This window comes from Annulohypoxylon maeteangense, assembly GCF_022496945.1.
Source record: "Annulohypoxylon maeteangense strain CBS 123835 unplaced genomic scaffold GGS22scaffold_11, whole genome shotgun sequence".
NCBI lineage: Eukaryota > Fungi > Ascomycota > Sordariomycetes > Xylariales > Hypoxylaceae > Annulohypoxylon > Annulohypoxylon maeteangense.
In genome coordinates this window covers 543201-568336 of record NW_025953258.1, presented here as the reverse complement: position 1 = coordinate 568336, position 25136 = coordinate 543201, and the positions used below count along the sequence as shown (strand labels likewise).

Below are 25136 nucleotides of genomic sequence, written 5' to 3'. Positions count from 1 at the left end.
CCTAGGTAGTTGATACAAGAGACATCTACTTAATACAAATTCATTACGCTACATGTGTAACGGCCCTGGCAGTGAAAGTTAGCAAAGTATCTCGGTGGAAATTTTTCTATACGATCTACATATAAGAGTACTTATCAGGATTCCTACGTTAGTAAGATATTTTAAGATTAAGAGAGAATTTCTCTTCATAAAAAGCACTTTGCTTGTGGCTGGTATTCTCGTCAATTCAATGAGGGGACCGCCTGCGGATGCCGGTAGTGTTCCATTGAAGGTCCAGGAGGGCATTCTCGCACACCAGAACCAACCAATCGTGTTCATTACTTCGTCTGATAGGTCGCATATTTTCACCACTAGTATCATCGACGTACTTTTTACCAAACTCCGGTCCTTTTCTTATAATTACCAGTTCTCCCTCCAACTCAGTCCTTCGTTTTCTTATTCTCCGTTATGACTTTCACACTTCAAAAATCCGAGTGGGGTAACAAACCATGGTCTGTATGTAAGGATCTCTTCGATTCAATCTCTTATCCTTCATTATGTCAACGAAGATTTTAAGACAGCCATATACCAAATCTTAGGTTCAAGATGATGGTAAAGCTAATAGTGGACTCATAGATTGTGTCCGCATTATATTTCAGCTCGTCTAAGCGATATAAGACTAAGACCAAACTTGACTTAGCCAAACTCGTTTACCTCGAGGCTATATTCCATCTTCATTCTTATAAGCCGCTCAGGCCTTCTTGTGAGAAATCTCAACACAGGCGTGTTGTCATACAAAAGTTGAATGGTTCGGAGGACCTTTCAGTAGCCAGTAACGGGATAGTGGCATTTTCCGCTAGGCGAGTAAAACTAATAGGGAAAATATAGATATACCCAGTAAGTTCTGTGTATCTTCCAAGGCTTGTTCGCCGTCTCCCTTCAATTCTGAGCTGACTATGGGTCGAAATCAGCAAATCCCTTTGATCTCTGCATTTATCTTCGATGTTAATATCGTATAAGGTATAAGAAGAATGTCATGTGGACTCGTATGATTAGTGATGGCTATGAGTCGGAAGGGTCACTGAGCGACTCTGACAAGTTTGATGATAATGATGGCCGTGTATCGACCTCGCAAACCTCTACCAAGGAGCTATTGTCTTTCCAACCAGGCAATCACGGAGATGACGGCTATAGTAATGATATAATAGCCTCCTACAACGAGGTATTTGATCAGAAGAAGGGGATGTCCCGAAATAAGTCATTATCGTCGGAACCGGAATCGGGCCAGGTAATTTCATCGATACAGGCTATCCCTAGCCAGGGAAATGCGGTTTATGAGTTCAAAGGAGTCACAACTGACCTATTTGAGATGGATGTTGAGAATGTTTCGCCTGTGGCTGCAAATTTTGAACAAGTGGGAGCTGTTCTCAACCACACCTCGCGTTCCACTGAGCAGATAAGAGCCCTTGCACCGCGCCAGAGAGAAGACCTGGATTCTATCTGCAGTATAAATATTGGAATGGACGATATTATCTATCGATGGAAGCTCGGATCTGTGATCAAGTACAACGTCAATAGGTCGAGCTTCCCTGAAGTTGAACAAGCAACATATGCAACCAAGTGCCTCGAAAAAGCTGCAGGGAAATGGAACGACGGCGACGTTGGGGTGCGATTTGAACGAGTTTCAGACGATGCCAAAGCCGTGTTCCAGCTTGTGTACGAGCCTATCGACAAAGACCACGGAGGTCGACTAGCACACTCGTTCTTGGCCTGGTCGCAATACACACTGGAACGACTGTTAGTGTACAAATTGGCTTTTGGCCACCCACACTATTCGATGGTCAATGTCTTCTGCCACGAACTTGGCCACATCCTTGGGCTACGGCATGAATTCTCACTTGAGAGGGAGATGGCCTGCTCGTCGGTACAATGGGGATCGAGAAACTCATTGTCGATCATGACCTATCATAAGTCGTCTAGTCTGCAGGAGACGGACATTACCGAGTTAAAGCAGTTTTATGAGTTCTCCGGTAAAGAATACAAAGGATTCGGAATCATTGACTTGGATCCGATGTACTTCTAGACTTCATAAGTTTGCAGTCTTTGGCTTTGATGAGACGGTTTTCTAGTCCAAAGTAATGTCACGTCTCTGGCCTTGAGGTTAAGGGATTGGGGATCATATGTCACCTTTTAAATATATACTTTTATCCAATCTCACCAAATACTTTCAGCGAAGTGATTGTGCAATACATATTAGAATCAAGACGGCTATCCAAACAAGTCAGTACTTCGAATAAAATATGATTTCCATGTTGAACTCAACCAATGTATCGGATGGTCATGTGATGGTACAAACCAACCCCCTATCTCCAAATTTACCAAGCCGGGAGAGTAAACGAGGGAACTCCCATCCGTACCATCGTCTATGCTCCTCTCGTTTTGAGGTAAAGCTGTTTTTGTAACCCGTAGTCTATATATATATTTATGAAATGCTTGAACGCGGGTTCGACTCCGAATTTACGGGACAGTCCCTGCACTTCTGTATGCAACCATCAATTCAAAATGCTCTTTCGTCGTTTCGCGTCAACATCACACATCATCGCCTCTCGTCTTAATTCTACTGCTTATGACTTGACAACTTCCTTAACCTCTGACTCGGCAGCCGCAGGCAGGTTCTTTTGAGAGGCGCGATAGATGAAGATACGGGTGCACTGGGTGATGCCGACGCAGCCGAGGAAGAAGTTGACGGCGGCGAGAAGATAGTTTTGGGGAGTGATGACGAAGCACCAGCGGGTCCAGATGAGGCCGGTGGCAGTCAACGCGCCGTTTTGAGTTAGGGACAGCTTCTCCGCGGGTCGGGTGAAGTCAGAGACGCCGGCGAGGACGAGAGCCCATTTCATCACGGGTGCCCTGTGGTACGAAAACACATACATCGTTAACAATGGTTGCGCTCGTGACACAGACGGAAGGGAGGGATGAGCGCGGCTTACCAGAAGTGGACGGTCTTTAACCCGACGGGACTATCCCACATGCGCTTAAACCAGCTCTGAGAAGCAGTCTCGCCATTTGCTGCTGTGCTGGCGAAGCGGCGACCGGTCTTGGGGAAGCTGGAGCGGAAGACGGTGCGGGATGCGGACTGTTGAAATATCGGCCGGGCGGCGCGGAAGAGGGTAGTTGTGGCAGGCATTTTCTTAGGAATTGATCGAACTTAGGGTCTAATTATGAATTGAAGCTTCCGATATAATTGATGGCGTAGAGGCGAAACACCTGAGCCTTTTTTTCCCTTGTCAGACCTTTCCCGTCGATGGATAAGTTGTGAAATGTAGTCAGAATAAAGAGATTCTGGCTCCGGTATTGGGGCAAGTCTAGGATAATTTTAGTTGGGGCAGTTGGGGGTCCGGAGATAAGATACTGCAGGGGATCATGTTGAGGAACATTTCTGGAATACTTGGGTACATCCGTGCTTTGTGCATGCGCAGGTACCTAGGTACAAAACTCACAGTCTGCATAACATTCATAAATTGTTAATGCATACTTCTTCATTGGAGAGAAATCTTATGCACGTCCGACGTCAATTTATCGGCATCAACGCTCCAAAGCTCCAAGCTCTCTAAATCATTGATTGCGACAAACCCTCGAATACCCTAACCCAACCTGCCATTTTCGATCGCAAGGTGCCAATCTCGAAGATGTCGGGCAAGTACGCTTTCACTAAGGCCCTGAAGGAGGTTCGCTTCGCATTCTGCCACACGGGAGAGGGTAGTGCTGCGATAAGGTGAGCGCGAATTCGAATAGTCTCATACCATTATACCAAAGATTGAAGCTGACTGTTTGCCTTTCTACCTCTAGGACATTCCTGACACGGTCATATCCTACTATGAAGAAGAACAACCCCTACACACCTATCCTAATGCGAGAAGCGTTTGGCACATTACCCAAGGTCTATGCGAGATACGGTCCGTCTTCTACTAGTGATAATGCTATACGATCGAAAATACTGACGAAGTACGGCTGGCAGAGTTCGGAAAGGAAAAGGCAAAGTCATTAGAAGGTATACAAGGCATTCCAAAAGTACAATATGGGTTTTTGGGCAATTCAATGCTAACATGTGGTTATAAAACAGGGCTCTCGGACAAGGAAATCGAGGAAGCTGTCACGCAATTAGTAAAAAGCGACGAAGCCGCATGAATATCTACCTATAGCCGGAGTTATGGGAAGTCAGCAGTAGACGATACTGTCATGCTATGTTATTATAATGAGATCCGACCTTGTGAATATTACGCACCAAGCACCTAACATGCTACCATAATCATTGATCCCTTGTCTCTTTGTCTCGTTCCTATTTATTACCTATACCACGATTCAGATATCATAAAATCTAGATATTTTAATGCTAATTTCATCTTATAGCATAGGATCACGTAAGACCGGGGGTTTGGTTTTTAAAATTTTATTAAACATTAAAATCAACAAGCAAACAGCTCTTAGGAACCAGCATCCGTGAACAGCAATATCAGGTAATCCCTTCTTGGAGAAATCCGTATAGTAAAGAACGGATAGAAAAAGCAAATATGTGAGTGCTTCCCCGATTTGTCCGAACTTGTGGTTGATGAAGTGACAAGTTCTCATCGTCGAAATCGAAAGTGCAATGAAGGGAACGAAACCATAACTAGAGCATAGCCGTTATACCGTATGCTCTCTTCAGAAGAAATCGTGATCCGAATTCAGTTTCGCCGATCATATGCGGCGTTCGGGTCTGTTATACGGTGTCCCGTGTGCGAGATCAACCCTTCTTACCACCCTTGTTATCCTTGCTGTCCTTGTTGTCCTTGTTGGACTGGTCTTTGCGACCGCCGCCTTGTCGAGGTGGGAACTTGCCCGTTGATCGGACACCAGATGACGATTGAGGTGGAGTATGGGGTGAGCCGGACTGTTCGACTTGGGAGGATGCCGTGCGTGCGTTTCGGTGCACAAGGGAGCGTGGGTCATTTGGCCAAGTAGCCGATGCTGGCTGGTGTTCGCGGGTTGGGACCGCCGTAGGGCCTAGAGAGGGCCAGTCGTTGTCTGTGAGAATGGTTCCAGCCGTCGCCGACTGTCCTGCCTGTCCTGCCTGTCCGCCGGTCTGCTCGTTCTTCTGTCCGTTGGGCTGCTTTGCAAGCTGTTCACTACTCTTCTCTGCGACCTTCTCACCCATCTGTCCACTAGCCGGTCTACCCGCCTGCGCAATCGGCGACAGTGCTCGCATTGCGTTAGCAGCCGTAGTGCTAGATGCACCACCAGTAGACGAAGCGCCTGAGTTATTCTTGAAATGCTGGTTCCTATAAGTGCGTCCCCGTCTTCCAGCTCGACTCACAAATCCTCTGTTGCCTCTACCTCCATCCGACTGCTTGCCGTGGCCTTGACCTTGGGTCTGGCCACTGCCGGTACCGCTGTGGGACATAGCTGTCATACCCGTGAGCTTCGCATTGGCTTTACCAAGTTCAATCTGGCTATTCGTCTTTCCATGGCGAGGCTTCTTTCGGTTCTGAGGGACGGTGGCCTCAGTCATGGTAACAGCTCGCATACCGCCCTTGTCTTCGTGATCAGAGGAGTCCACGTCGGCGTCGCTTTTCGCCTCCCACGTGAATGCAGGTGCTGCAGGGTTCAGGCTCCGGGTCCTGCGCGGGGCAGGAGTCGGGCTTAGCTCCGTCGTGTCCTCTTCTCCCTGGCGCTCTCTGTGACGACGGACTTCAGAGATCGGATGGGGCGTCTCGGCGCGCAGCTTGAAATCAATGATAGTGTTCGGTATACCACGTAAAGCACAACGAAGCTGCTGCATGAAAGATCTTCGTTGTTCTTCATCACCGCGAACGTGGAAACCTCGTTGGAATAGCAGGTTATCTGTTGTTCGACGGCCACGGAGAACTAAGATGACATCATAATTGTTGAGATGGGGCAATCCTAGTTTCTCAAGAACAAGATTCACTTCGTTAAGCCAGTCTGCAGTCACTGCCGGATGTAAGATAGTCGGTGTCTTTGGTGAATGGACTGACAGAGGTGGACTGGGTGTCATTGCTGCAACTCGTGACGACGATCCACGCGAGCGAGAGGACGTGACTGATGGCAAGGGTCGAAGGGCTGACGATAATTGTTCTTGGTCGGAATCGTCATCAATCTCTGTTGCTTTGCCCTTTCCCTTGTCTAGCTTGACTTTGGGAGTCACCTCTGCAATACTCTCGTGAGCTTTCTGAGATTCTGGGGTCTTAGGGGGCTCGCCGGTCCAGATCTGAGAAAGACGTGTGTCTCTTCTTCCTCGGCGCACGATGACAGTGCCATAGTCATGCGCCTCGTCATTCTGACCTTCACCATTGCCACCTCCTTGAACACTTCCAGTAGTGGGTTGCGTCGGAACTATGTCTCCTGCACTCGGCGTCATTCGCTCAGGGGGCGTGAAGTACGCACTCGAATGGCGAGATGCACTTATCGACTCTTCTTTTCCCTTGCCCTTGTTAGCCTGGGCGCCCTGATTGCTAGACTCGCCCTTCTCCTCCGCCGAAGAGATCTCAGGTACGAAGTCTAAGGGAGGCATTCCTGGCGGAGTACCCATGGGATCTTGTTGACCCCAGCCTGACGGCATTGGCTGGCCCACCCACGTTGGGTACTGACCCGGGGCATAACTATGGGAACGGTGACCTGCCGGGTCAATTCTTACGCCTAACGTAGCTAGACCTGCGGCCGTCGAAGACGCTTGAGGGTATAGTGGATGGGTTGGGCCATTGCTGTACCGCGGTCTCTCATTGTGGTCCCATTCAGTGTTCTTCAAGTAGAGAGGCTTGAAATACTGAGAACCTACACGGAACCTAACACGTAGGGGCTTCGATGTGACACCTGGGATGACATGGCGGCCGCGAACGGCTTCTAGTGCATGCTCCGGACAGCCAAATCTGCGAAGGATAATTGGTTAGCTATCAGCATATAATAATACCAAAGGGGAATGGTCTAGGTGAGAGATAACTTACAGGATGATCATGCCACGGGATCCCTTAACGACCCATGTACGAATCGCGGGTCCAACGCTCATCGTAAAATAGTCGAATACCCTATCTCTAGCATCCTCATGCACAAACCCCGGGAACCCATCTATGTAGATGGAGCAGTCGCGCTCGACACATCTCGCACAAGGACACGGGTCATAATGCTCCTCCCTAGGGGTAGGACTGTTGTACTGAGGCGCGTTGACGCACGGCCTGTCCGGGAGTGTGTTGACGTAGGTCCGGTATCTAGCGGGCCTAGCGATGCTCTCAGTTCGCACCTGGAACTGGCCGGGGTCGTATGCGTGCGGTGGGGAGTACTGCGGGCGCGGGATCGCGCTGAACTGATGGCTCGTGTACCGCGGCTCGAACTCGCTCGGTGTGTTACTCGTGAACGACGGTCGTCGAGCCGTCGACTCTTCCGATGAGCGTCGTGACCAGCCGTTGCTGCTGGTGCGGCTGAACGCTAGGGGCATATCTACACTCGGCTTGTACTCGTTAGGCGAGGTGTTCTTCTTATCCGAATCCGCCTTGCGGAACACCTTTGTCGGGCCGTGGAGTGGGTCCTCGCCGATGGACTGCCAGGATATCGCGGGTTGCGTGTAGTTCCTGGAGTTCTGCTGAATTTGGGGCTCGGATGCGCCCTTCGCCTGGAGTTGGTTCCAGTATGGAAGCATGGGGTACTGTCGCGATTGGCCGTATCCATTGTTCTGATAGTTCCACGGGTTTGCGGATTGCTGCCAGTATGGGTGCCCCATTCTAAGAGGCTGTGGTAGATATGCGCCGACGTTCGGCTGCATGTAGAATGGCACCGGCTCTGGTGCCGCGATCGATGAGGTGCCCTGGTTGTAGTGGACAGGCTCTGGGCCTGTTGCCGCCGGTGTTTGGTTCTGCTCCATGTGCTGTCCGGATGCTGTCTGTTGGGAACCAGTGGTCGGCGATGAGGCGCCGGTTCCTTGAACCACAATCGGAGGCTCTTGTCCGCGGATCGTGCTTGAACTATTCTGCTCGCCCATCACAGGATCACCCGACTCAGTAAGCTTGGCGTCCACGGCGTGTTTGTGACCGTCATAGATGTTACCCGGGTGGGCACTGCCAGGAACACCGAATGCGGGAGCACTGGCGACTCCTTCTTGTAGATTCTGATCGTGAGGAACTGTGAGTTCGGTTCGAACAATATTCTCTTCTGTCGATTCAGTTGGTTGAGTTGGTTCAGGCATCGACTGGTGATGTTGCTGCTGAGGTACTGGCTGCGATGTACCATCTGCAATGACGATACCTCTCACAACTCTGCCTTGAAGGTTAGTGGCGTTACTCTGGGGAGGTGGTTGAACGGTGCTCTGCGACGGCAGTGCTTCGACGGTGCTACGCGAAGGAGGTACTCTCTAAGAACCTCCTGCAGAAGGTAGCGCCACCACTATTAATGGGTTAGCAGATGTGATGGATAGGCAATTGGAAGTGGGTGGGATGTACTTACTGTTAATCTGGTACTGAGGCGCGACCGGATGGCCACGACTTAAGGTCATCCAGTGATTCATCATCAATGAGCGGATGGTGTCGTGATAGTTCGGTGCAAGATCGTGGACCGGTCCTAGTTCGCCGTGGCTGAAGACCGACAAGATGTCATTGCCGCTGTCAGAGCTCCAGCTTCGAAGCTTCTCCTGGTTGCTAGGATTGTAGAGTGCCTGCTGAATGGTGGCGTCGATCCAGGGAATGGTCTTGTCGCCCTGCTCAAAGGCGTAGACCTGGTTCTCATAGTGCATGTGATGGATCACGTTCCAGAGGTTCTGAGCACCGAGGTGGTATATGTCGTGTGCATCAAAATAGATGTACATATCTTGATAACATGACAATGGTTGAATGTACATGCAACGGTCAAAGAACTTGCTACGAAGCTGGTCTGCGTAGCTCTGGATGCCTCGGGCGTCCCAATAACCCATCTGGCGAAAGGCAAGGGGATTCTCAACATGGCGAAATTGGGTTTCACCATTGTTAGTCGAGAAGAATGCGTGGGCAGTGGCAGGATTAATGTTCTGGAAGAATTCTGGGGACGGTTCACCATAGCAGGCGTGCTCGTAGCCGAACATGGCGGGCGTGGGTGCCGGACCGGCAGCGTCAATCGCGTCCTGGAGCGTGAAGTTCTGATAAAGGTATCCAGGTGCCATGTGTGAAGGGAAATGTGAACAAGGAAAATGCAATGGGAACTTGAGTGATATCACGAGGCGCAAAGAGCTAATGCGAGCGTGAGGACGAAAAATAGTAGAGTAGCTTCTACTATTTACGTGTAGTTGGGTTGGCTTGCACGAGTCTAAGATTGTGCGGGTATGTTAGACGTGAATGAGGAAAAAGATAATGGAAGAAAGGGTGGATGAATGAAAGGAAGGAATTCAGCGTCCTACTACTAAGAGTGGGTTGCTAGTAGTAGTAGGGTGCGAAATGCGGTTGGAAAATTACTTACTTAGCGTCTGTTTTCAAGGCGAAATTGGATTTATACGTTACGTATTTTAACTTGCGTTGATGCGAGTGGGTGATGGAGATTTTATAGAAGGAGATGGTTTTTAGAAGATTGTGTGTGGGCGTGGGTGGTGGGAGGATATGAAGGGAAGGTGAGGAAACGAAAATGGGAAAAAGTTGTGAGAAAGAAAGAAAAGGAAAAGGATTTCGTGTTGAGGTTAAGTAGAAGATAATACCTACACATTTGAGTGAGTGGGTGATTAAGTGAGTGCTGTTGTGTGGGAAGGTCAGGGTCGAGATAGTACCAAGTAGTTGCTCAGGGAGTGCACGACAACCAGATGAGTGATCCAATAGTGCGCCGAGTAGCGGCCACAAAGCGGACGCGCCTGCAGACAGTCGCTATAACGCGACAAAAACCCCTGAAAACACGGCAATCTCGTCTAATAGACAGTGACTCAATACTAAATATACCTGAATACGTATAGTGTGTATTGCAATCAGTAACGGACACTGGTCCAACTAGATCTTATTGGTTACGATATTGGGTACCTGCCTGGACTGGAGCAATTACCTTCCGTCTTCCACCTGAACTTGCCGGCGGAGGCGGACATATCATTGATCAATGGCACATTTCTATCATCTCATCAAGAAATATATCTACCAGTGGATAAATATGGGAATTTAAGGTTTGTATCTACGTACTTAGGCCGCTATTTAATAAAGGGGCTCTTATTAATGGGAAGATTGGAATAGACGCGTTGATTCCGACTAACTGGCACATACCTGACAAGAATACACTTATACAAAAAGTACCTAGGGTAATAAATAGCAAAGGACGTGATTCACACAGTGATATTAAAGAGATATACCGTAATAAACTTGAGTGGATATTATTTCTTTATTACAGAGTGGGATCTATTTAACTATGAGTCCATCCATGGATGTTTCGCCTGACTAATGTTGATGAGAAATCAATCTGGTCCCTATGTGTACATGATTTGGCATTATTCCTTATCTGCTTGTGCTTGCTCCAACATCTCGAGAATCTTGGAATTTGAGCTAGCGATAACGGCTCTTCCATGATGCCAGTCAACAACCTATTCTCATGTCAGTCTGTTATAACCACATATGAAAAGAGGAAAAGAAGACATACTAATGGTGACGAGAAGGTGGAAGCATTCCGTCTGAATCTCTCTAAAGCATCCTTTTTCGTCGTAGCACCCTGGATGACCTTGGATATTTGATCCTTGCTTACATAGTCTAGGATAGTCTCGAGCTGGTCGGCTGTAGGAGGAGTTTCCGTGATGTCTAGCTCAAACACTCGGCTCAAACGCTTGGACTGTGTCTGGTCGCTTGGAGCTGAGTCTGAGGCATTGGCTGCTGCTGTTCCACTGGCGGATGCCTCCTTTAAAAGCTTTGCTACCTGAGTTGAAGCTGGTGATTGTGCCTTGTGGAAGAGGGTGACGATGTCAAGGGGTTTGTGCTATTCATGTATAAGAATTCAATACGTTTTACGGCAGCAATCGCTGACTCAGAGCTCAAAACTTACAAAACGGAACATTGTTGCTGTATTCTGACTGGACGTGACTGGATTGATAGATTCACGATATGGACTAACTGGCGATACGGAAGCGGCAAACCAGTAGAAATCGGAGCCGGCTTTCAAATGATGTCGAATTTGCGTTTCGGGTCTCGGGGCGATGTTGGAAGCTGCGGGCAATGAGTTCTTACTACGAAAATGAGGTGACGTCGGTGCCGATCGGTTGATCAGCCACATGCAGCTCAGGAACAAAATCTTCTATTCCCAAGAGGGCATGGCTATGTACCGTTGTACTGTTGTACTGTACTTTGATACTTTAACGGTATTAAAAAAGGTACATACATATTGTACCTGTCGAGGTACCTGCAGACCTGGATGCCTTCAATATTAGGCCAGCACGCCACGTTCTTATCCCCAAAAATGGACCGTGCACAACCTAAATACAGGTACATTTAATACGCACTGGCCGGACTGGCGCCGTTGCTGGGGTAGGTACGGGCACAGTTTACATAGCGGACCTAGAAGTCGCGTTGCAGCTACTGTACGCATATTTTTTCTGGTAACGTCTTTCTCAACGTTGCTGTCAAAATTCAAAATCTTTCCAATCATTTCAACCGAATTCTCGCAACCACCCGAACACTTCCATCCACTATCTAAACCTGGATACATACTTAGGTGCATTAACTAAGGCGCTTTCGTTTGCCTTAGTATCTTGTGCATCCGTTTAGATCATTGTTTGATTAATTCTCCGTAATCACATTCATTAAACAACGAACGGATCGACCGAAGGACGAGGACAATGAGGCCATTGATCCTGCATAATGTTCCGGACGAGGAACTCTACACCGGCGACGACGGTGTCCAGCGGCCTTATGCCATGGTATGGCCCGAGTATGTAACAGATTCTCCGGATCCCCCAGGTTCCCCATCATCCTCCAATAGGAAGACTACCCATAATAAAACTATCACTCGAACAACTTCACTTACCACCATGAGCAACGATAGTGGCGATCGCCAGCGAAACCTCCCACGTACGCGCGCACGAGAGGTGACAGAATCGGGTTCTTTCGGCAAATCGACTAGGAGATCAAGGTCGCGGACAGGCAGCGCGCCTCCAAAACGCGAAGATGCTACTATGCAAAGTGCCGACAAAGTCTTCACCAGTTACTTCAAGAAACAAGCTACCGCTACGACTGCGACGACGACAAATACAACCACCTCTTCCGCACAGCGAAAGTCTGGTTTCATCGGCCAGGCTACTTCGCAGGCGCAAGAAGATTCTGCTTCCACTGCGCCGGTATCAACTTATCGAAAGGAACCTACTGAAGTCATCTTAAGAGGCTACTCATCAACGTCGCAACAATATGCAGCCATCAACCACTACGAACAACTAGCAGGGAGGATCTGTGAAGACTACTCTAGAGAGCCTCCGATAGAATCGCGGCGATACAAGTCAGATCTACGAGATCCCGCCTTAACAAGGCGACAACCATTAACAAACCTTGAGCGATCTAAGGTTAGCAGAGTTGCTGGTGGAGAGCACTGGGTGAAAATCACATTTGAGTCGGCAGAGGCTGCAGAGACTGCGTTATATGCCTCTCCACAGAAGATATTCGGCTACCTGGTCTACGCTGAACCATATCACGGCTTGCCCCCTAAGGAGGACGCAGCCGTATTGGACGCAGTGGGCGACAGTGGTATGATCGATCCGTTTAGATCGAGAGGTGTGCCGAGACGGTCATCGCAACATCGCGTAGAGAAGGCCGCAGGATTCCCTAAACCTGCTCCGGCTCCGGCACTGGAACGCACTATGAAGCAACACGAGTCCCCTACAGGATCGCAAAGTTCGACCCAGACGTTGGATACGGCCACCGCATCTACAGTGACTGTAACGGGAGCGGCTCTAGAACATACCCAGAACCCGGAGCAGCAAGACGGCACCTTTTGCCGACGGATCCCCGAGGCTCGGCGAGTTAAGCTCTTGCCGGCCGAGCAGGCCCTTGCTCCTCAACCCACTTTTCAGCAGTGGCTGCTTGCTTGGATCCCGTTGATAGGATGGTTCGGTGGTTCTATGATCGGTAACGAAGTGCCACGAAACGAGGTCGGGGAATTCGACTTCAACAGAGCCAGCCTGTACTGGAAGTTGATGTTCTACCTCGACCTATGGTTCAGCCTCTTCGGCCGCGAGCTCGTAAGTGGCGATAAGGACGACTAGGGTACCTTGCCCACAACGTCGGCTCCGACTTAGGCTTTGTATATGACGTTATAAGGGGATGGTAACGAGAAGGCGAGGCAGTCTCGCAATTATGCATTCTGGAGTTGAGGGATACGGCAAAAGACAACAGTTAATGAAATGCGAATGCGTACCCAAGGGCTTGTTGGTTCAAGATAATAAAGTATAGGGGGTGATGCTATACTTGGTGTTACGATTACTATAGGCAAACTGGGCGTGCAACGGGAGCTTAGGCAATTACCTAAGCTCTTGCGTAATATGCGTGCCATAATCGATTAATAAGTCTACTTTATGATGGTTGTATATAAAATTCCTGATCGCTTAATGATTTGTACTATCTTCCCATCCTGTAATTCGGTTACCTCTAATGCCATGCCCACATGCCACATATAAGCGTGTATACCACGGGACTAAAGAAGCGAGTTATGAAACTGGAAGTGCTGTTGACATGTTTGTTCTCTGTTCATCCATCGTTCGTCTAGCGTAACAATTACTGGGCTAATCGATACTTCCACAAATACGTTCACGCCATCAATCATGACCACCAACTTACACCGATCCGGTTTCCCATGTATCATCCTTAATGTGACCGGCTTTCCTCTCCCCTGTGTCCTGTGTCCTGTACCAGTACCAATAGTAGTAGGTACCGAGATAGGTTAACTAAGTATACTCGCTTCACAACCAAGCTCCAACTATCTATCTATTATCCACCTCATCCTTAGCACTCGGCGGTAACGGCGGCTCCTTGCCGCTATCACTGCTACTCGTACTTTCCTGTTTCCGCCTCAACCCCTCGTCTTTCCACGGGGACTCAGGCTCCTCGATATCATTCTCATCCGCACCTATCCTCAACCCACCCAGCCCCGTTCGCTGGGCCGACGTATCCCGCACGCCCCTAACCGTAGCAGCATCGTACGAATCATCATCGTCGTCATTATCGTCATCCGTCCTAAGTCCTTCTTCGCCAACGAGCAGGGACTCAGGATCCATCACGACATCCATCCCGCGCCTCCGTATGGGCTGCGGACTAAACGGACGCACGCCGCGGTTCTGACTAACATTCGATTCGGAGAATAAACTCTGAGAATCCGCGTCCCTCCCGCGATCCTTCTGGTCCACGGCCCCCGTCAGGCTCTGGTACTGCACGTCGTCGGAATCGACGAGCAAACTGTCCGCGCGGCCGTGGCTCGGCGCCGTGAGCACGGAGTCCGATGTCGAGTCGTTGGCGAGGATGCTCTTGGGAGGCAGTATACTAAACAGCTTCGCCCCGCCGTCTCCCGCGCCCCCTACACCGCCTGCCCCGGGCACTACCACCGCGGCGGGCACGTCGTCCTCGCTCGCGAATAGGTCCTGCCCCTTTTCTAGGAGATCGTCTAGGCCGCCGCCTGTCCACCCTTTCCTCGCTAGCCCTTCGAATATATCTACCTCGGCGCGCACGAGCGAGCAACTCGCGTCTAGGATCCGCGCACTGGTCTCTTGGGAGTCGCGGAGCAAGCTGCGCGCGTGATCGGCGTGGAGCGCGGTTAGCCCGTCGAGTTTGCCGGTCAGCGCGACGAGGTGCTCGCGGAACTTGGCGACGTCGCGGCGTCGGCTCTGCCTATGCAGCTTCAGCCCTTCCTTCTCCAGTCGCCTGATCTCCCGCGACCGCGTCGCTGCTTCCCGCTTATACGTCTCGTCTTCGTCTTCGATCGCTCGTCGCCATCGGTCTAGCTCGTGGAGCAACGGTACTTCGAACGAGCGGTACACGGTTTCGGAGAGGATCTGCTGGTGGTTCGCTACGAGGTGGTGCACCCCGCTCGCGCTGAGGAGCAGGTCTGCGGTGCATGTGTTCTTGGCTGTGAAGCTGTTCGTGAGGCTGGCGCCCCCGGGGGGCCCGAGGGCGTCGGCTCGGGATTCTTTTAGACGCGCGCAGGACTCGAGGGCGGAGCCGAAGGCGGATGCTGCGGTTGAGAGGGTCGATAGTGCGATTCGGTAGGATTTGGCGGTGGCGAGGAGGTCGGAGTACGCTTGTTGTGATTGCTCGAGGTCGGATTTGGTGAGGACGGCGTGGACGGGGCGTGGTGGAGGGGGAAGTGGTAGGTTATACGATGATAGAGGGTTGGCGGTGGAAGCGTAGGAATATGTTGGAGAGGCGGGGAGAGGGACTTGAGAGGGTGAGGGAGATGGTGGTCGAGCTGGCATTGCCGTTGCCATCGTTGCCTTTTACCCGTTGGCTTTTGGTCCTCTTGTTTTTGTAACTATTGGTAGATACTAGGTAGATATGATGTTGCTGTTGTTACTGGTTGGCGGGGTTTGTTTACTTCGTAATCTCTAAAGCCAGAATATCCGATACGGTAGCGTAGCAACGGCTGTGCGGAATCGCATGTGGTAGTGGATTAGACGATATCGAAACTATTGGAGCGATAGAAGGATTAGGTGTTGTTTGTTAGGCTACGAAGTACTGTAATGCTGTAGCGATACGTCTAATAGGTGGATGGTCTGATAGTGGTTTAGGCCAAGAAGATAACGGAACAATATTACGACAACCGGACACACCGGCGTAAAAATGATGGTATAGAGACAGAGGTGAACACCTGATGGAAAAAATGAAATATTGTTTCAAGAAAAAAAAGTATTAGATAAAAAAATAAAAGACCAGAGACTGGGTTAGGGATGTTAATTATTAGCTGGAACCTAATTGGAACCTTCTTAGATGCTTACGCCGGTCTGCAGCTATCTTGTGATCCGACTCCACCATCTGGCACCGTCCCCAACTATAATGATAAGATAAGTCGTCGCTCCCCCCCTATTCATTACATAGTATGTACATAACAGCTGCATACAAATAGGTGGGAGGCGTCCAGTATTCTAACCTCTTCTATCAAAACGTGCAGTTCTTGTCTCCTGTGGGTGGGCATGTGGATTCACTCAATTATTTGATGGCGCACATGGCTAGTTTTAATTCGTTATGAGATTTCGAATTCTCCAGGAAGATTTACGGCCAAGAACAATTATACGAAATGCAACGATAAAGTCTTGTCCGGACTACCTAGTAATCGATGGATTGAGACCTGCTGAATGAATTCAAGATGCTATTCATTCGTAACGAGGCATACTCCATCATTTAATACTTCTGTCTTGGCGGTAGAAATCAACGTTCTATCATCTATGTCTAGGTATGTGGGTTGGAGGTAGGTATCTAGAAACATAGGAACCTCTCCTATGACTCCGACTTTTGTACCATCAAATATCATGAGCAGGACATAATAATCATTCTAGACGCGATGATCTAGCAGTGTCTTGTACCCCTTTTCTTCTACCGTTCGTCGCTTCTTGCCTGAAATAACTCATAGCTCTGATTTCTTATCGCCTTCAGCAGGTAAACACGTTCCTAGGAAGGCCTCAACTTCATTAAGTTCCTCCACGCAAGCCGAATGGCCCATATCGCTATCACGAAGTGTTAGTCAATAGACTAATGCGAAACAATTTCGACAAAGAGAATCAAACGTACGGGTAGACCTTCATGGTGACTTTGAAACCCTGCGACTTCAACAGTTCATAAGATATCTTGCCAAAGTTCGTCGGCACGACCTGATCTATGTCGCCATGGCACATTAAAACCGGAGTCTCGTGGTTATTGTCATTCTCTTTGACGAAATTGGCGAACTTAGGGTCTAATAGCAGATAGGATGACAATCCAATTATGCCAGCAAGCTTATACTTCGATGTCAGTCCGGTGAAGAGGGATATGGCACCGCCTTGGGAGAAGCCGCCGAGGACGATGCGGTTAGCCGGTATACCGGAGTCGATCTCGGCTTGGATGAGTCCGTTAAAATATTCCCGGCTCAGCAGAATGCCGCTCTCATCTTGATTTTTCCTAATATCATCCGTCTTTCCACTCAACGCGAACTGAGACAATTTATTAGATTTAAGTAGTAAGTGAATATCTGGGCAAGCACTTACGATATCATACCAGCCGGGCATCGCCATCCCTCCAGACTGTTCTCTTAGTATAAGTGCTCATGCATAATGCCGCATACATAACAGCATAACTTACAGCGGTGACGGGTATGGCAGGAGCATGGGGTAGGATGAACTTGATCTCGTCTAATCTCCGTCGCAATCTCCAGTTCTCGACAGCGGAGGCCCATCCATACCCGGAGTCGCCTAACCCGTGTACGAAGATGACGGTAGCCGTATGCTTGGCCGCGGCCGGAAATAAGAGAGGTGGGGCTCTTCTCATCGCCATGGCGGGATTTGGGCTTATGCTAACAAACGCGACGGCGATAAAAAGAAATAAAACGAATGAGAAAATAAGCTTAGGCGAGGGGAAGGATGTAAGCATCCGCTAGATGGATCGGGTTAGGGAGGGGACGGGATATGATTGAGGCTCAAAGAAGGACCTTGTTGAGACCGGATGAAGTTTCAGTTTCTTGAGTGTGAATTGAAATATTCGGATGCGCATGAGGGGCACTAAATTGTGGGGTGCTCCGATGTGTGCATTTGGGGACTAGGTACCTTCCTCAGGCTACCCAGGCTACTGAACTGTATGTCTCTGTTATTAAAAGCTGATTGGCTACAAACAAACGCAACTTCCCGGAACTAGACGGCTATTTTATGCCGATCCACCTCCCACATAAACCTCCCACATACTCCCACATTCGCCCGAATCCTTGGAATCTCTAAACCTCGTCTAGGTAACGCCAACGGGCAAACTCATTCCCTAACGATTGGATGCTGACCGATTTTTGGTAATTGCTGAAGAATTCAATATGTGGTTGCTATAGTACCGGCCTCCCTTAGCGACTTGCACCGGACATTTCGGAGAACGAATAGCTTGGAGTGAGTTACCAATCAAGTTCCCAGGTTACCAATCAACTTTGAAGTTACCAACGAGTGTTTGAACCTTGAGTTGTTTCATATTTTTCTGTTCAACAACGACTCAACTCACAAATAAAAGCGTCTCATGGATTCTCACCGATTATATACAAGACCACTCTTGATTATATCACTGATTGTCGCAGTCGTGGCTTTCTTATTTTCAACATCACTGTTTCGTGTTACATTGCCCCTTTTCACTTGGAAGTCCATATCCTCTTTTACGCAACACCGACTATCAACGAACTCCTCACCAAAAATGGCGAATAATAAAATCCCAGTTTATTTCTTCAGCCATGGAGGTGTAAGTCATTGATATCTATATCAGAAGTTCCTAGTCTAACACACGTATCACAAACAGCCAACCGTCCAATATGAGACGGAGCATCCAGCTTACCCAATCCTACAAAACATTGGGAAAGAAATAACGGAGAAAGTAAAGCCTAAGGCCGTGGTTGTCTTTTCAGGCCATTGGGAGGCTGGACGTAATGTGATCGAAGTGAACACTGCCGAGCACACGGATCTGATCTATGAGTATGTTCCTACCCTGTTGTACAATTTCATAAAAATTATCTAAATTTTAATACTTACGAGTACCAATAGCTTCTATGGGTTCCCGCCCGAGTACTATAAGGCACAGTATCCGAATAAGGGAAGCCCCGAGCTCGCCTCTCACATACTCGATCTTCTGACTAAGGCTGGGATTGAGGCAAAGGGAGTGACTAGGGGTCTCGATCACGGAGTGTGGTCGGGGTTCCACGTCGGTACGCCACTTATCACTTTACCGCTGCGCCATGTCTCTCGCTAATGTTATCAAGCCTTCCACCCACAGGATAACCCCCTCAATGTTCCCTTGGTTCAAGTGAGCTTGTACAACAACCAAGACGTCGATCTGCATTATCGGCTAGGACAAGCTGTCGCTTCTCTACGCGATGAAAACATTCTCGTCATCGGCGCTGGGATGTCGGTACATAACCTTAGGGACTATTTCGTAACGCAAGGCGACCCAAATCCATTGCCTTACGTGCCGGTCTTTGACGAGGCCCTAAAAGAGGCGGTTGAGTCTCCTCCTAGCGAACGCCAAACCCGCATGAGCCAAGTTGCTAAGCGACCAGATGCTAAACAGGCCCATCCCGTAAGATCCGAACTTGCTAAATCTAGAAGACAGACATAGCTAACTCTCCTTAGCGCTTCGACCATTTGATGCCGCTGTATGTGGCAGCCGGTGTGGCTGGTGATGACGCAGGCAAGAGAACGTGGACGCTGCACGAGGGTAGCATGGGATGGGGGCAGTATAGGTTCGGAAAAGTCCCTGCATCCTAGGAGGATGATGCAAGATGCTTTAGGCGGGGATAATAATTGACATATACCCCAACCCCTCCAGAAATAAGTAGAATGTCAGGTAGGTATACTTTTAAAAAGTGCAATATGAGCTGTTATATTTTATTTTTTCTCGTCACAGTAGACTTACTTAACAAATGGAAAGTGTTATACGGCTACTAACCCCCCATCCCGAACGCATTAGACAAAGCTATTCCTATTTAAGCAAAGCGCCTCCTTCCTAATCGGGATATCACATCAATAGGAAAAGAAACTCGTGCATAACCACCCACCCTTCCACAGCGTGGACAATACCTACACCTCGTTTAATCGTCTTACCTCCAGCTAACTTCAACTTTCAGCTCGCTTGAGCAAAATTTAAATCTGTCTCTATGTGACGGCCGTCACTTATAAACGGCGGGGATCAGAAAGGATGACGAGCATCATAGCTTGGATATCGCATCGATTACATGCTCGTTACACGATGCTTCCCCAAACAGAGAACGTGGTCGTCAACGAAGTGCGATCCTCCCCGGACATCCACGCAGACGCTCATCCCCACGACATCTCAGCGCGCAAAAAGTGGCGTCACCGCGACCACTACGCAGGAGCCCTACTCTTCAACATCGGCGCATTCCTGCTCCCGGCCCTCTACAGCACCCTCTCCAAGCTCTGGGTCGCTGACATCGACGCCTCGCTCATCGTCACTACAGACGTGTACACCTACATCGGCGTCGTAGTCGAAGTCCTAAACGAGGGCCTCCCCCGCGCTTCCTGGTCCATCATCGCTGATAAGGCGTCCCGGTCCCCAGAGCAGCGTCTCGGCCTCGCTTACACCCTCATCCTCTTCCAATTCGCCCTCGGACTTATCATGAGCTTCGCTTTCCTCGCCGGCGCAGGTACCTTCGCGACCGGCTTCGTCCCTACCGAGGTGCGCGCCGCGAGTGTTAGGTATATCCGTATCTCCGCGTTCTCGGCTCTTGCGTCTGCTGTTGAGACCGCGGTCGCGGCTGCGACGAGGGCGTTGGATATGCCGGATATTCCGCTGGTTATTAGCTCGACGAAGTTCGCGGTGAATATCCTGCTCGATATGTTGGTTATTTCCCGTTTCCATGTTGGGAGATTCAAGCCGACTGTCAATATGCAGGCTGCTATTCAACTCGCCTGCGGGTTGGCCGCGGCGTTTGTGGGGCTGGGGTATTTCCTTTGGAAGACGGGGGTGCGGCGGCAAGGCCACTGTGCGCGGACACGTTCTGATACTGGTGATTGTGGGGATGGAAATGTGTCATTGGGTGGTGATGGCGCGGGGGTTCGCTTGAGTTGGAGTGCTTTGCATGTGTTGATGCGCCCTGGGATCCTGACTTTTGCTGAATCCGCTATCCGCAATGCGTTTTATCTCTGGTTGGTTAGTACGATAGTCGCGCTGGGAGCAACGTACGCGACTGCATGGTCGATATTCACGACGATCCGCTGGGGTCTTGTTATGGTTCCCGTGCAGGCTTTGGAAGCGACGAGTCTGGCGTTCGTCGGCCATGGGTGGGGTGCCTGGCGTCGTCATATCGGCAAGACGACACGGAGGCCCGGGCGTGTGCCTCTTCGGACGATAACACATATTGCGAGACCGGCTCTTGTATCTCTTGCCATTGCGCTAACGGTCGAGGTTCCTCTCGCTATATTCTTGTCGAGGTGGGGTGCTAGGTCTTTTGCCTATTACCTAAGTCAGACGGACGAAGTCGCTGATATCACGGCTTATATGTGGCGCACCATCGATTGGTGCTATATCTTCTACGCTGCGTCGACGCAACTCGCTACGGTCCTTCTGGCTACGCAGCCGAAATGGTACCTTTACCAGAGCTTGGTCAGTAACCTTTTCTACGTCCTCCCGTGAGCTATTGTCTGCCAGGTAATCGATCTAAATGTGAATAATGCTTAGACTTATCACGCACTGGTTTTCGGTGGAAGCTTGGTGTTTAGCTTCGTTGATGTTGTAATTGTTAATGCGATTTGGGTGTGGACGCTGGTTACTGGTAAGGCGAGGCTTGAGACGTTTCGAGAAAATTAAGGCCTTGATGTGGGATTTTATATCCGAAGTCAAGATTTTTTTCAAATGTGTGTTTACGAAGTAAGTGATCACTAGGTTGGGAATAACTCCTACTACCTACCTATGTAACAAGGATTGAAGTAACCAGGAGCGTCGTACCAAGCACCATCATCGTAACTTCATTCTGTTTCACGTTGCTGGTAGAGACAGGTTTGGCTACAGCGGGGGTAGCCTTAGCAAGAAGCTTATCCACACCCTCAGTAATCGTAACAGGGTACTCGGCGTAGTTTTCCCCTGTGATGACGTGACTTTAGGTAAGTAGCAGAACTAGCTTGATATTTATACTAGGAAGTACTTCAGACTACTACCTATCATGATAAATCACTTGACCCTAAGAATAGATACTTTCTATGTGTGTTGGGTCAATTACATGCGTACATACGTCGGCTGAATAACAAAAATAGAAGCCTTAGTTTGGTCCTGATATATCCAGGACAAATGAGGCTGATAGATGCGGCGAAGCATAATGGGTGAAGGTACCCTACTAGGTATATACATGATACGATCTTCGAAGAATAGGGGCCTTCGTAGCTTCAATTTCGTCAGTAAGTAGATACATTGCATAGGTAATATATTATCTTACTCTCCTTAGCCCTGGCCTTCGACACCCGTCTTGTTGCATTCTCTGATCTCTGTTAGGCTTCTAGAGGTCACCAACACAGACTCAGAAGCACTGGTTTGTCATTTACGCCATATCTAATCGATATTCAGAATATCAAAGGTTTCCATAGTCGTAGGGGAAACATATTACATAGTCTATAGCGCGATATCCTCTACCTAGTTACCGCTGCATATCGAATCTATGCTTCAACGTAGTATGTATAACTTCCCCCAAGCTGATGAACCTGACAATCCTCAGACAAATGAGATTTCAGAGATGTCTTCCCTTCGACGCATCAGCATCTGGTCCTCTGGGTGGAAGTAGAGGAACTCGTGCATAGCACTGCGCGTCAATGGCTGGTCATCGATGAAGGAAAACTCGTACTCATGCAATAACTTAATGAGTAAAATCTTTGCAGCCATATCGGTGATCAAACGGCCTGGGCAGGACCATCTCCCTGCGCCCCAAGTAAGAATGTTATTATCAATTTCACTAAAGGGTCGCGTTCGGCTTTCCCCGGTCTTGTCTTCGGCACAGAAGCGTAAGCCCTCATATTGATGTGGATTCTTGAAGAGAGTTGGGTCCATAGTCCTCGCAGCGCCGGAAATGGTGACGAATTGGCCCTCCTTAAGCTGGAGGCCGTTAGAGAGCATGTGATCCTTCTTGACAACGCGACTATATACCAGCAGTGAACCGGGTGCTAAGCGCGATGACTCCTTCATCGTCGACTCGAGTTTCTCCAAAGTTGCTAGAGTTTCCATATCCCACTTACCATGAACTTGGTCTTGCTTTTCCTGGATCTCTGAACGTACGGCGTCTAATACGTTTGGATGTGCCACCATATCTGCAATCGTACGGCAACAAAAGTTAGTGATGCTATATGTGGACCCGGCAGCAATGGATCCGACGAGAGTAGTCAGCACAATAGGATCCCGTTCCATCTCGTTTCGGCCATCTTTTACCATCGAGGAGATGACGTCAGGGTTGACTGTAGTTGAACGTTTGCTATCATTATAGCTATAGGCTTCCTTCAGCTGTAGTACCCGGGGCACAACATAGTTCCTTAGTTTTCTCCATCCGCTGACCAATCTCCATCTTGCTGGGAGAAGCCAGACAAGGAACGGCTGCAAGGGACGCGGTACACAACGCATCGCAAAGCACACCTTGAATACTATAATATGTAACTTGTCAGTTGATTGAGATTTTCTAGGTTTTAGGCACCGGTTTGAAGCCCTACCGTTATTCGTATGCTCATGTGTAAGACGAACCAGTTCGGGATTGCTAGCAGTCATCTCGGCGCCATATAGTGTAAGAGCTATTGCCTCGCTGATGCAACGTACTATGCCCTTATTTAAATAAACCTTAGTCCACTCATAACCCTGGGGGAACTCGTTCCCAATACCTGCCGAGATGCGAGCGCCTGCTAGAGAAAATAGTGTTGGGAGAGCTGGGCTAATATATGATAGCAATACTCGGACATGGAAACTTGTCTTGCGAACAACATCCATTCCCGTAAGATGTCCAAGGAGGCCAGTTGCATGATATTCACGACTATTCAGCACATCCATTCCCAAGCTATTTAGCTCGGGAATCATAGCTGGCGGCAGGATTATCAGGTCAATATCCCCCCGCGAGAGGCGATACGTGCGACCTTGAGACTAGATATATCACATTAGATTAATGACTCAGGCTACAATATTAACGTTATCTGTCCAGTTATACCTTAACATCTGCATCATTCATGATCTTTTGCGCATTGGTGATCCAACGGAATCGAGCGAAGAAAGCAGGTTCCCAAGAGAACCGTTTATTCGCATTCCAAAGACCATCATTGCTCTTCCTATTAGATCGGACAAGATAGATGATGCTCGCGATGATAGTGAAAGTAACTATATATGTTAACAGGTGCCGGCCGTTAAAGGTATGATCAGTAATCTCGGTGCGAAACCTCAATGGGTGGGAGACATAAAGATCATCCATAGCAAAAGATGTAGTAAAGATAGCACTTGTTAAACTCAACAAACGATAGTGGTGAAACTATAAGATTTCCTTTCGACATAAGTCCCATAGTATTATAAAGGCTATGTCCATAGATTCATTCAGAACGTCCTCTGCGCGATATTACCAAAGTTTCTCTGTTACTTAGGTAGTAGAGGTACCTACCTAGGTATCTACGGACATGGACATTCGCGACTTATTCAAATTTCGGTGTATCACGACACATTGAACATGTACAAACCAGTACAAATTTAGTACTTAAAGACCCTTGTTAAGTACCAACACCATGCGTATCCGATCCATATGAATATTAATTTGCTACATAGTGCTACTACTAACACCGATGACGCCTCCCCGTGTCCCCGGCGCTTCGCTGCAACCGGGGAAAAAAGCACCTTTTCACCTAGGCATATCAGAAGAGAGAAACAATTTATGATAGAGGTTACACCAAAAGCCAGTGTATATCGGCTATCATTCGGATATGTCCTAATCACTACTTAGGGTGGACCATAAGCCCGTATCCGCTAACCCGCCAATTCAATTAATATATTAAAATGTACACTGTATAAATAAGCAGTATATATGGAACTTACATTATGTTTTATAGTTTATAAAGCGTTATTAATGTTTAATAATAATATTTTTAATATTTAAATAAATATATATTTATTATAAATAAAAATATTTTTTATTTTATAAAGTTTTTAATTTAATAAATTAAAACGGAAAAACGACGTTAATTTTTATTATTAAATTTTACGGTTTATTAATAAGGGAAAAAATAAAATAAAAGTTATATAAATAAGTATTTATTAAACTTAAAAAAAAATATAATTTATTTTTACTTTTTATTAAATATATATTATATATTACTTATTTTTTATTTTATTTTTTAGTTTTACGTTAATATTTAAATTTTATAATTTATTTATTTAATTAATTTTTTTATTTTAATATTATATTTAAGTAATTATTCGAAACTTAACGCGAGTTAATATTAATAAAATTAATCGTTTAATTATAAAAAAAATTATAAGCTTTTA

The 25136-nt window shown here is 48.1% G+C and overlaps 12 protein-coding genes across 12 annotated transcripts; 5 read left to right on the top strand and 7 right to left on the bottom strand.

The window, feature by feature from the left end:
* The first annotated feature begins 348 nt into the window (after nucleotides 1-348).
* GGS22DRAFT_166145 (uncharacterized protein) lies at nucleotides 349-2169 on the top strand. The gene is made up of 3 exons (XM_047961802.1): nucleotides 349-495; nucleotides 616-876; nucleotides 951-2169. The coding sequence occupies exon 3, from the start codon at nucleotides 1016-1018 to the stop codon at nucleotides 2060-2062; it is 1047 nt and encodes a 348-aa protein (XP_047817646.1). The 5' UTR covers nucleotides 349-495; nucleotides 616-876; nucleotides 951-1015; the 3' UTR covers nucleotides 2063-2169.
* On the bottom strand, nucleotides 2170-3359 carry GGS22DRAFT_166142 (UPF0041-domain-containing protein). Its single transcript, XM_047961801.1, has 2 exons — nucleotides 2970-3359; nucleotides 2170-2889 (listed from the first exon to the last, which is right to left on the bottom strand). The coding sequence occupies exons 1-2, from the start codon at nucleotides 3164-3166 to the stop codon at nucleotides 2604-2606; spliced, it is 483 nt and encodes a 160-aa protein (XP_047817645.1). The 5' UTR covers nucleotides 3167-3359; the 3' UTR covers nucleotides 2170-2603.
* Nucleotides 3360-3584: 225 nt separating this feature from the next.
* GGS22DRAFT_166141 (NADH dehydrogenase, alpha subcomplex, subunit 2) lies at nucleotides 3585-4482 on the top strand. The gene is made up of 4 exons (XM_047961800.1): nucleotides 3585-3754; nucleotides 3829-3935; nucleotides 3998-4030; nucleotides 4103-4482. Exons 1-4 carry the CDS (start codon nucleotides 3669-3671, stop codon nucleotides 4165-4167), a joined length of 291 nt encoding a protein of 96 aa, XP_047817644.1. The 5' UTR covers nucleotides 3585-3668; the 3' UTR covers nucleotides 4168-4482.
* A 2302-nt stretch (nucleotides 4483-6784) lies between these two features.
* On the bottom strand, nucleotides 6785-8292 carry GGS22DRAFT_26259 (uncharacterized protein). The gene has a single exon (XM_047966631.1). It carries the CDS (start codon nucleotides 8207-8209, stop codon nucleotides 6974-6976), a length of 1236 nt encoding a protein of 411 aa, XP_047817643.1. The 5' UTR covers nucleotides 8210-8292; the 3' UTR covers nucleotides 6785-6973.
* On the bottom strand, nucleotides 8292-9453 carry GGS22DRAFT_26254 (uncharacterized protein). The gene has a single exon (XM_047966630.1). It carries the CDS (start codon nucleotides 9152-9154, stop codon nucleotides 8375-8377), a length of 780 nt encoding a protein of 259 aa, XP_047817642.1. The 5' UTR covers nucleotides 9155-9453; the 3' UTR covers nucleotides 8292-8374.
* An 872-nt stretch (nucleotides 9454-10325) lies between these two features.
* Nucleotides 10326-11168, bottom strand: GGS22DRAFT_166137 (DUF1687-domain-containing protein). Its single transcript, XM_047961799.1, has 3 exons — nucleotides 10993-11168; nucleotides 10597-10926; nucleotides 10326-10540 (listed from the first exon to the last, which is right to left on the bottom strand). The coding sequence occupies exons 1-3, from the start codon at nucleotides 11002-11004 to the stop codon at nucleotides 10448-10450; spliced, it is 435 nt and encodes a 144-aa protein (XP_047817641.1). The 5' UTR covers nucleotides 11005-11168; the 3' UTR covers nucleotides 10326-10447.
* Nucleotides 11169-11484: 316 nt separating this feature from the next.
* On the top strand, nucleotides 11485-13526 carry GGS22DRAFT_166136 (uncharacterized protein). Its single transcript, XM_047961798.1, has 2 exons — nucleotides 11485-11874; nucleotides 11989-13526. Exons 1-2 carry the CDS (start codon nucleotides 11783-11785, stop codon nucleotides 13196-13198), a joined length of 1302 nt encoding a protein of 433 aa, XP_047817640.1. The 5' UTR covers nucleotides 11485-11782; the 3' UTR covers nucleotides 13199-13526.
* Nucleotides 13514-15832, bottom strand: GGS22DRAFT_166134 (uncharacterized protein). Its single transcript, XM_047961797.1, has one exon. It carries the CDS (start codon nucleotides 15407-15409, stop codon nucleotides 13913-13915), a length of 1497 nt encoding a protein of 498 aa, XP_047817639.1. The 5' UTR covers nucleotides 15410-15832; the 3' UTR covers nucleotides 13514-13912.
* Nucleotides 15833-16006: 174 nt separating this feature from the next.
* Nucleotides 16007-17621, bottom strand: GGS22DRAFT_166133 (Phospholipase/carboxylesterase). The gene is made up of 4 exons (XM_047961796.1): nucleotides 17253-17621; nucleotides 17159-17194; nucleotides 16707-17104; nucleotides 16007-16642 (listed from the first exon to the last, which is right to left on the bottom strand). The coding sequence occupies exons 1-4, from the start codon at nucleotides 17538-17540 to the stop codon at nucleotides 16543-16545; spliced, it is 822 nt and encodes a 273-aa protein (XP_047817638.1). The 5' UTR covers nucleotides 17541-17621; the 3' UTR covers nucleotides 16007-16542.
* Nucleotides 17622-17849: 228 nt separating this feature from the next.
* On the top strand, nucleotides 17850-19508 carry GGS22DRAFT_166130 (LigB-domain-containing protein). The gene is made up of 5 exons (XM_047961795.1): nucleotides 17850-18377; nucleotides 18435-18607; nucleotides 18677-18837; nucleotides 18892-19208; nucleotides 19262-19508. The coding sequence occupies exons 1-5, from the start codon at nucleotides 18162-18164 to the stop codon at nucleotides 19394-19396; spliced, it is 1002 nt and encodes a 333-aa protein (XP_047817637.1). The 5' UTR covers nucleotides 17850-18161; the 3' UTR covers nucleotides 19397-19508.
* On the top strand, nucleotides 19495-21767 carry GGS22DRAFT_166127 (uncharacterized protein). The gene is made up of 2 exons (XM_047961794.1): nucleotides 19495-21251; nucleotides 21327-21767. The coding sequence occupies exons 1-2, from the start codon at nucleotides 19827-19829 to the stop codon at nucleotides 21453-21455; spliced, it is 1554 nt and encodes a 517-aa protein (XP_047817636.1). The 5' UTR covers nucleotides 19495-19826; the 3' UTR covers nucleotides 21456-21767.
* Nucleotides 21768-22349: 582 nt separating this feature from the next.
* Nucleotides 22350-24192, bottom strand: GGS22DRAFT_195023 (cytochrome P450; the record flags this gene model as incomplete). Its single annotated transcript, XM_047965599.1, has 3 exons — nucleotides 23818-24192; nucleotides 23333-23753; nucleotides 22350-23266 (listed from the first exon to the last, which is right to left on the bottom strand). Exons 1-3 carry the CDS (start codon nucleotides 24073-24075, stop codon nucleotides 22350-22352), a joined length of 1596 nt encoding a protein of 531 aa, XP_047817635.1. The 5' UTR covers nucleotides 24076-24192.
* Nucleotides 24193-25136: the final 944 nt, after the last annotated feature.

Coding starts and splice junctions, on each gene's coding strand:
- GGS22DRAFT_166145 (XM_047961802.1), top strand. CDS start 1,016: ATGTGGACTCGTATGATTAGTGATGGCTATGAGTCGGAAGGGTCACTG.
- GGS22DRAFT_166142 (XM_047961801.1), bottom strand. CDS start 3,166: ATGCCTGCCACAACTACCCTCTTCCGCGCCGCCCGGCCGATATTTCAA. Junction 2,890..2,969: donor TTAAAGACCGTCCACTTCTG/GTAAGCCGCGCT, acceptor TTCGTACCACAG/GGCACCCGTGATGAAATGGG.
- GGS22DRAFT_166141 (XM_047961800.1), top strand. CDS start 3,669: ATGTCGGGCAAGTACGCTTTCACTAAGGCCCTGAAGGAGGTTCGCTTC. Junction 3,755..3,828: donor GAGGGTAGTGCTGCGATAAG/GTGAGCGCGAAT, acceptor TTCTACCTCTAG/GACATTCCTGACACGGTCAT. Junction 3,936..3,997: donor CAAGGTCTATGCGAGATACG/GTCCGTCTTCTA, acceptor TACGGCTGGCAG/AGTTCGGAAAGGAAAAGGCA.
- GGS22DRAFT_26259 (XM_047966631.1), bottom strand. CDS start 8,209: ATGCCTGAACCAACTCAACCAACTGAATCGACAGAAGAGAATATTGTT.
- GGS22DRAFT_26254 (XM_047966630.1), bottom strand. CDS start 9,154: ATGGCACCTGGATACCTTTATCAGAACTTCACGCTCCAGGACGCGATT.
- GGS22DRAFT_166137 (XM_047961799.1), bottom strand. Junction 10,541..10,596: donor CCACCTTCTCGTCACCATTA/GTATGTCTTCTT, acceptor ACATGAGAATAG/GTTGTTGACTGGCATCATGG.
- GGS22DRAFT_166136 (XM_047961798.1), top strand. CDS start 11,783: ATGAGGCCATTGATCCTGCATAATGTTCCGGACGAGGAACTCTACACC. Junction 11,875..11,988: donor TATGCCATGGTATGGCCCGA/GTATGTAACAGA, acceptor GAGCAACGATAG/TGGCGATCGCCAGCGAAACC.
- GGS22DRAFT_166134 (XM_047961797.1), bottom strand. CDS start 15,409: ATGGCAACGGCAATGCCAGCTCGACCACCATCTCCCTCACCCTCTCAA.
- GGS22DRAFT_166133 (XM_047961796.1), bottom strand. CDS start 17,540: ATGCTTACATCCTTCCCCTCGCCTAAGCTTATTTTCTCATTCGTTTTA. Junction 17,105..17,158: donor TGCCCGGCTGGTATGATATC/GTAAGTGCTTGC, acceptor AAATTGTCTCAG/TTCGCGTTGAGTGGAAAGAC. Junction 16,643..16,706: donor GTCACCATGAAGGTCTACCC/GTACGTTTGATT, acceptor ACTTCGTGATAG/CGATATGGGCCATTCGGCTT.
- GGS22DRAFT_166130 (XM_047961795.1), top strand. CDS start 18,162: ATGGATTCTCACCGATTATATACAAGACCACTCTTGATTATATCACTG. Junction 18,608..18,676: donor CACACGGATCTGATCTATGA/GTATGTTCCTAC, acceptor GAGTACCAATAG/CTTCTATGGGTTCCCGCCCG. Junction 18,838..18,891: donor GTGGTCGGGGTTCCACGTCG/GTACGCCACTTA, acceptor AATGTTATCAAG/CCTTCCACCCACAGGATAAC.
- GGS22DRAFT_166127 (XM_047961794.1), top strand. CDS start 19,827: ATGACGAGCATCATAGCTTGGATATCGCATCGATTACATGCTCGTTAC. Junction 21,252..21,326: donor GGTACCTTTACCAGAGCTTG/GTCAGTAACCTT, acceptor AATAATGCTTAG/ACTTATCACGCACTGGTTTT.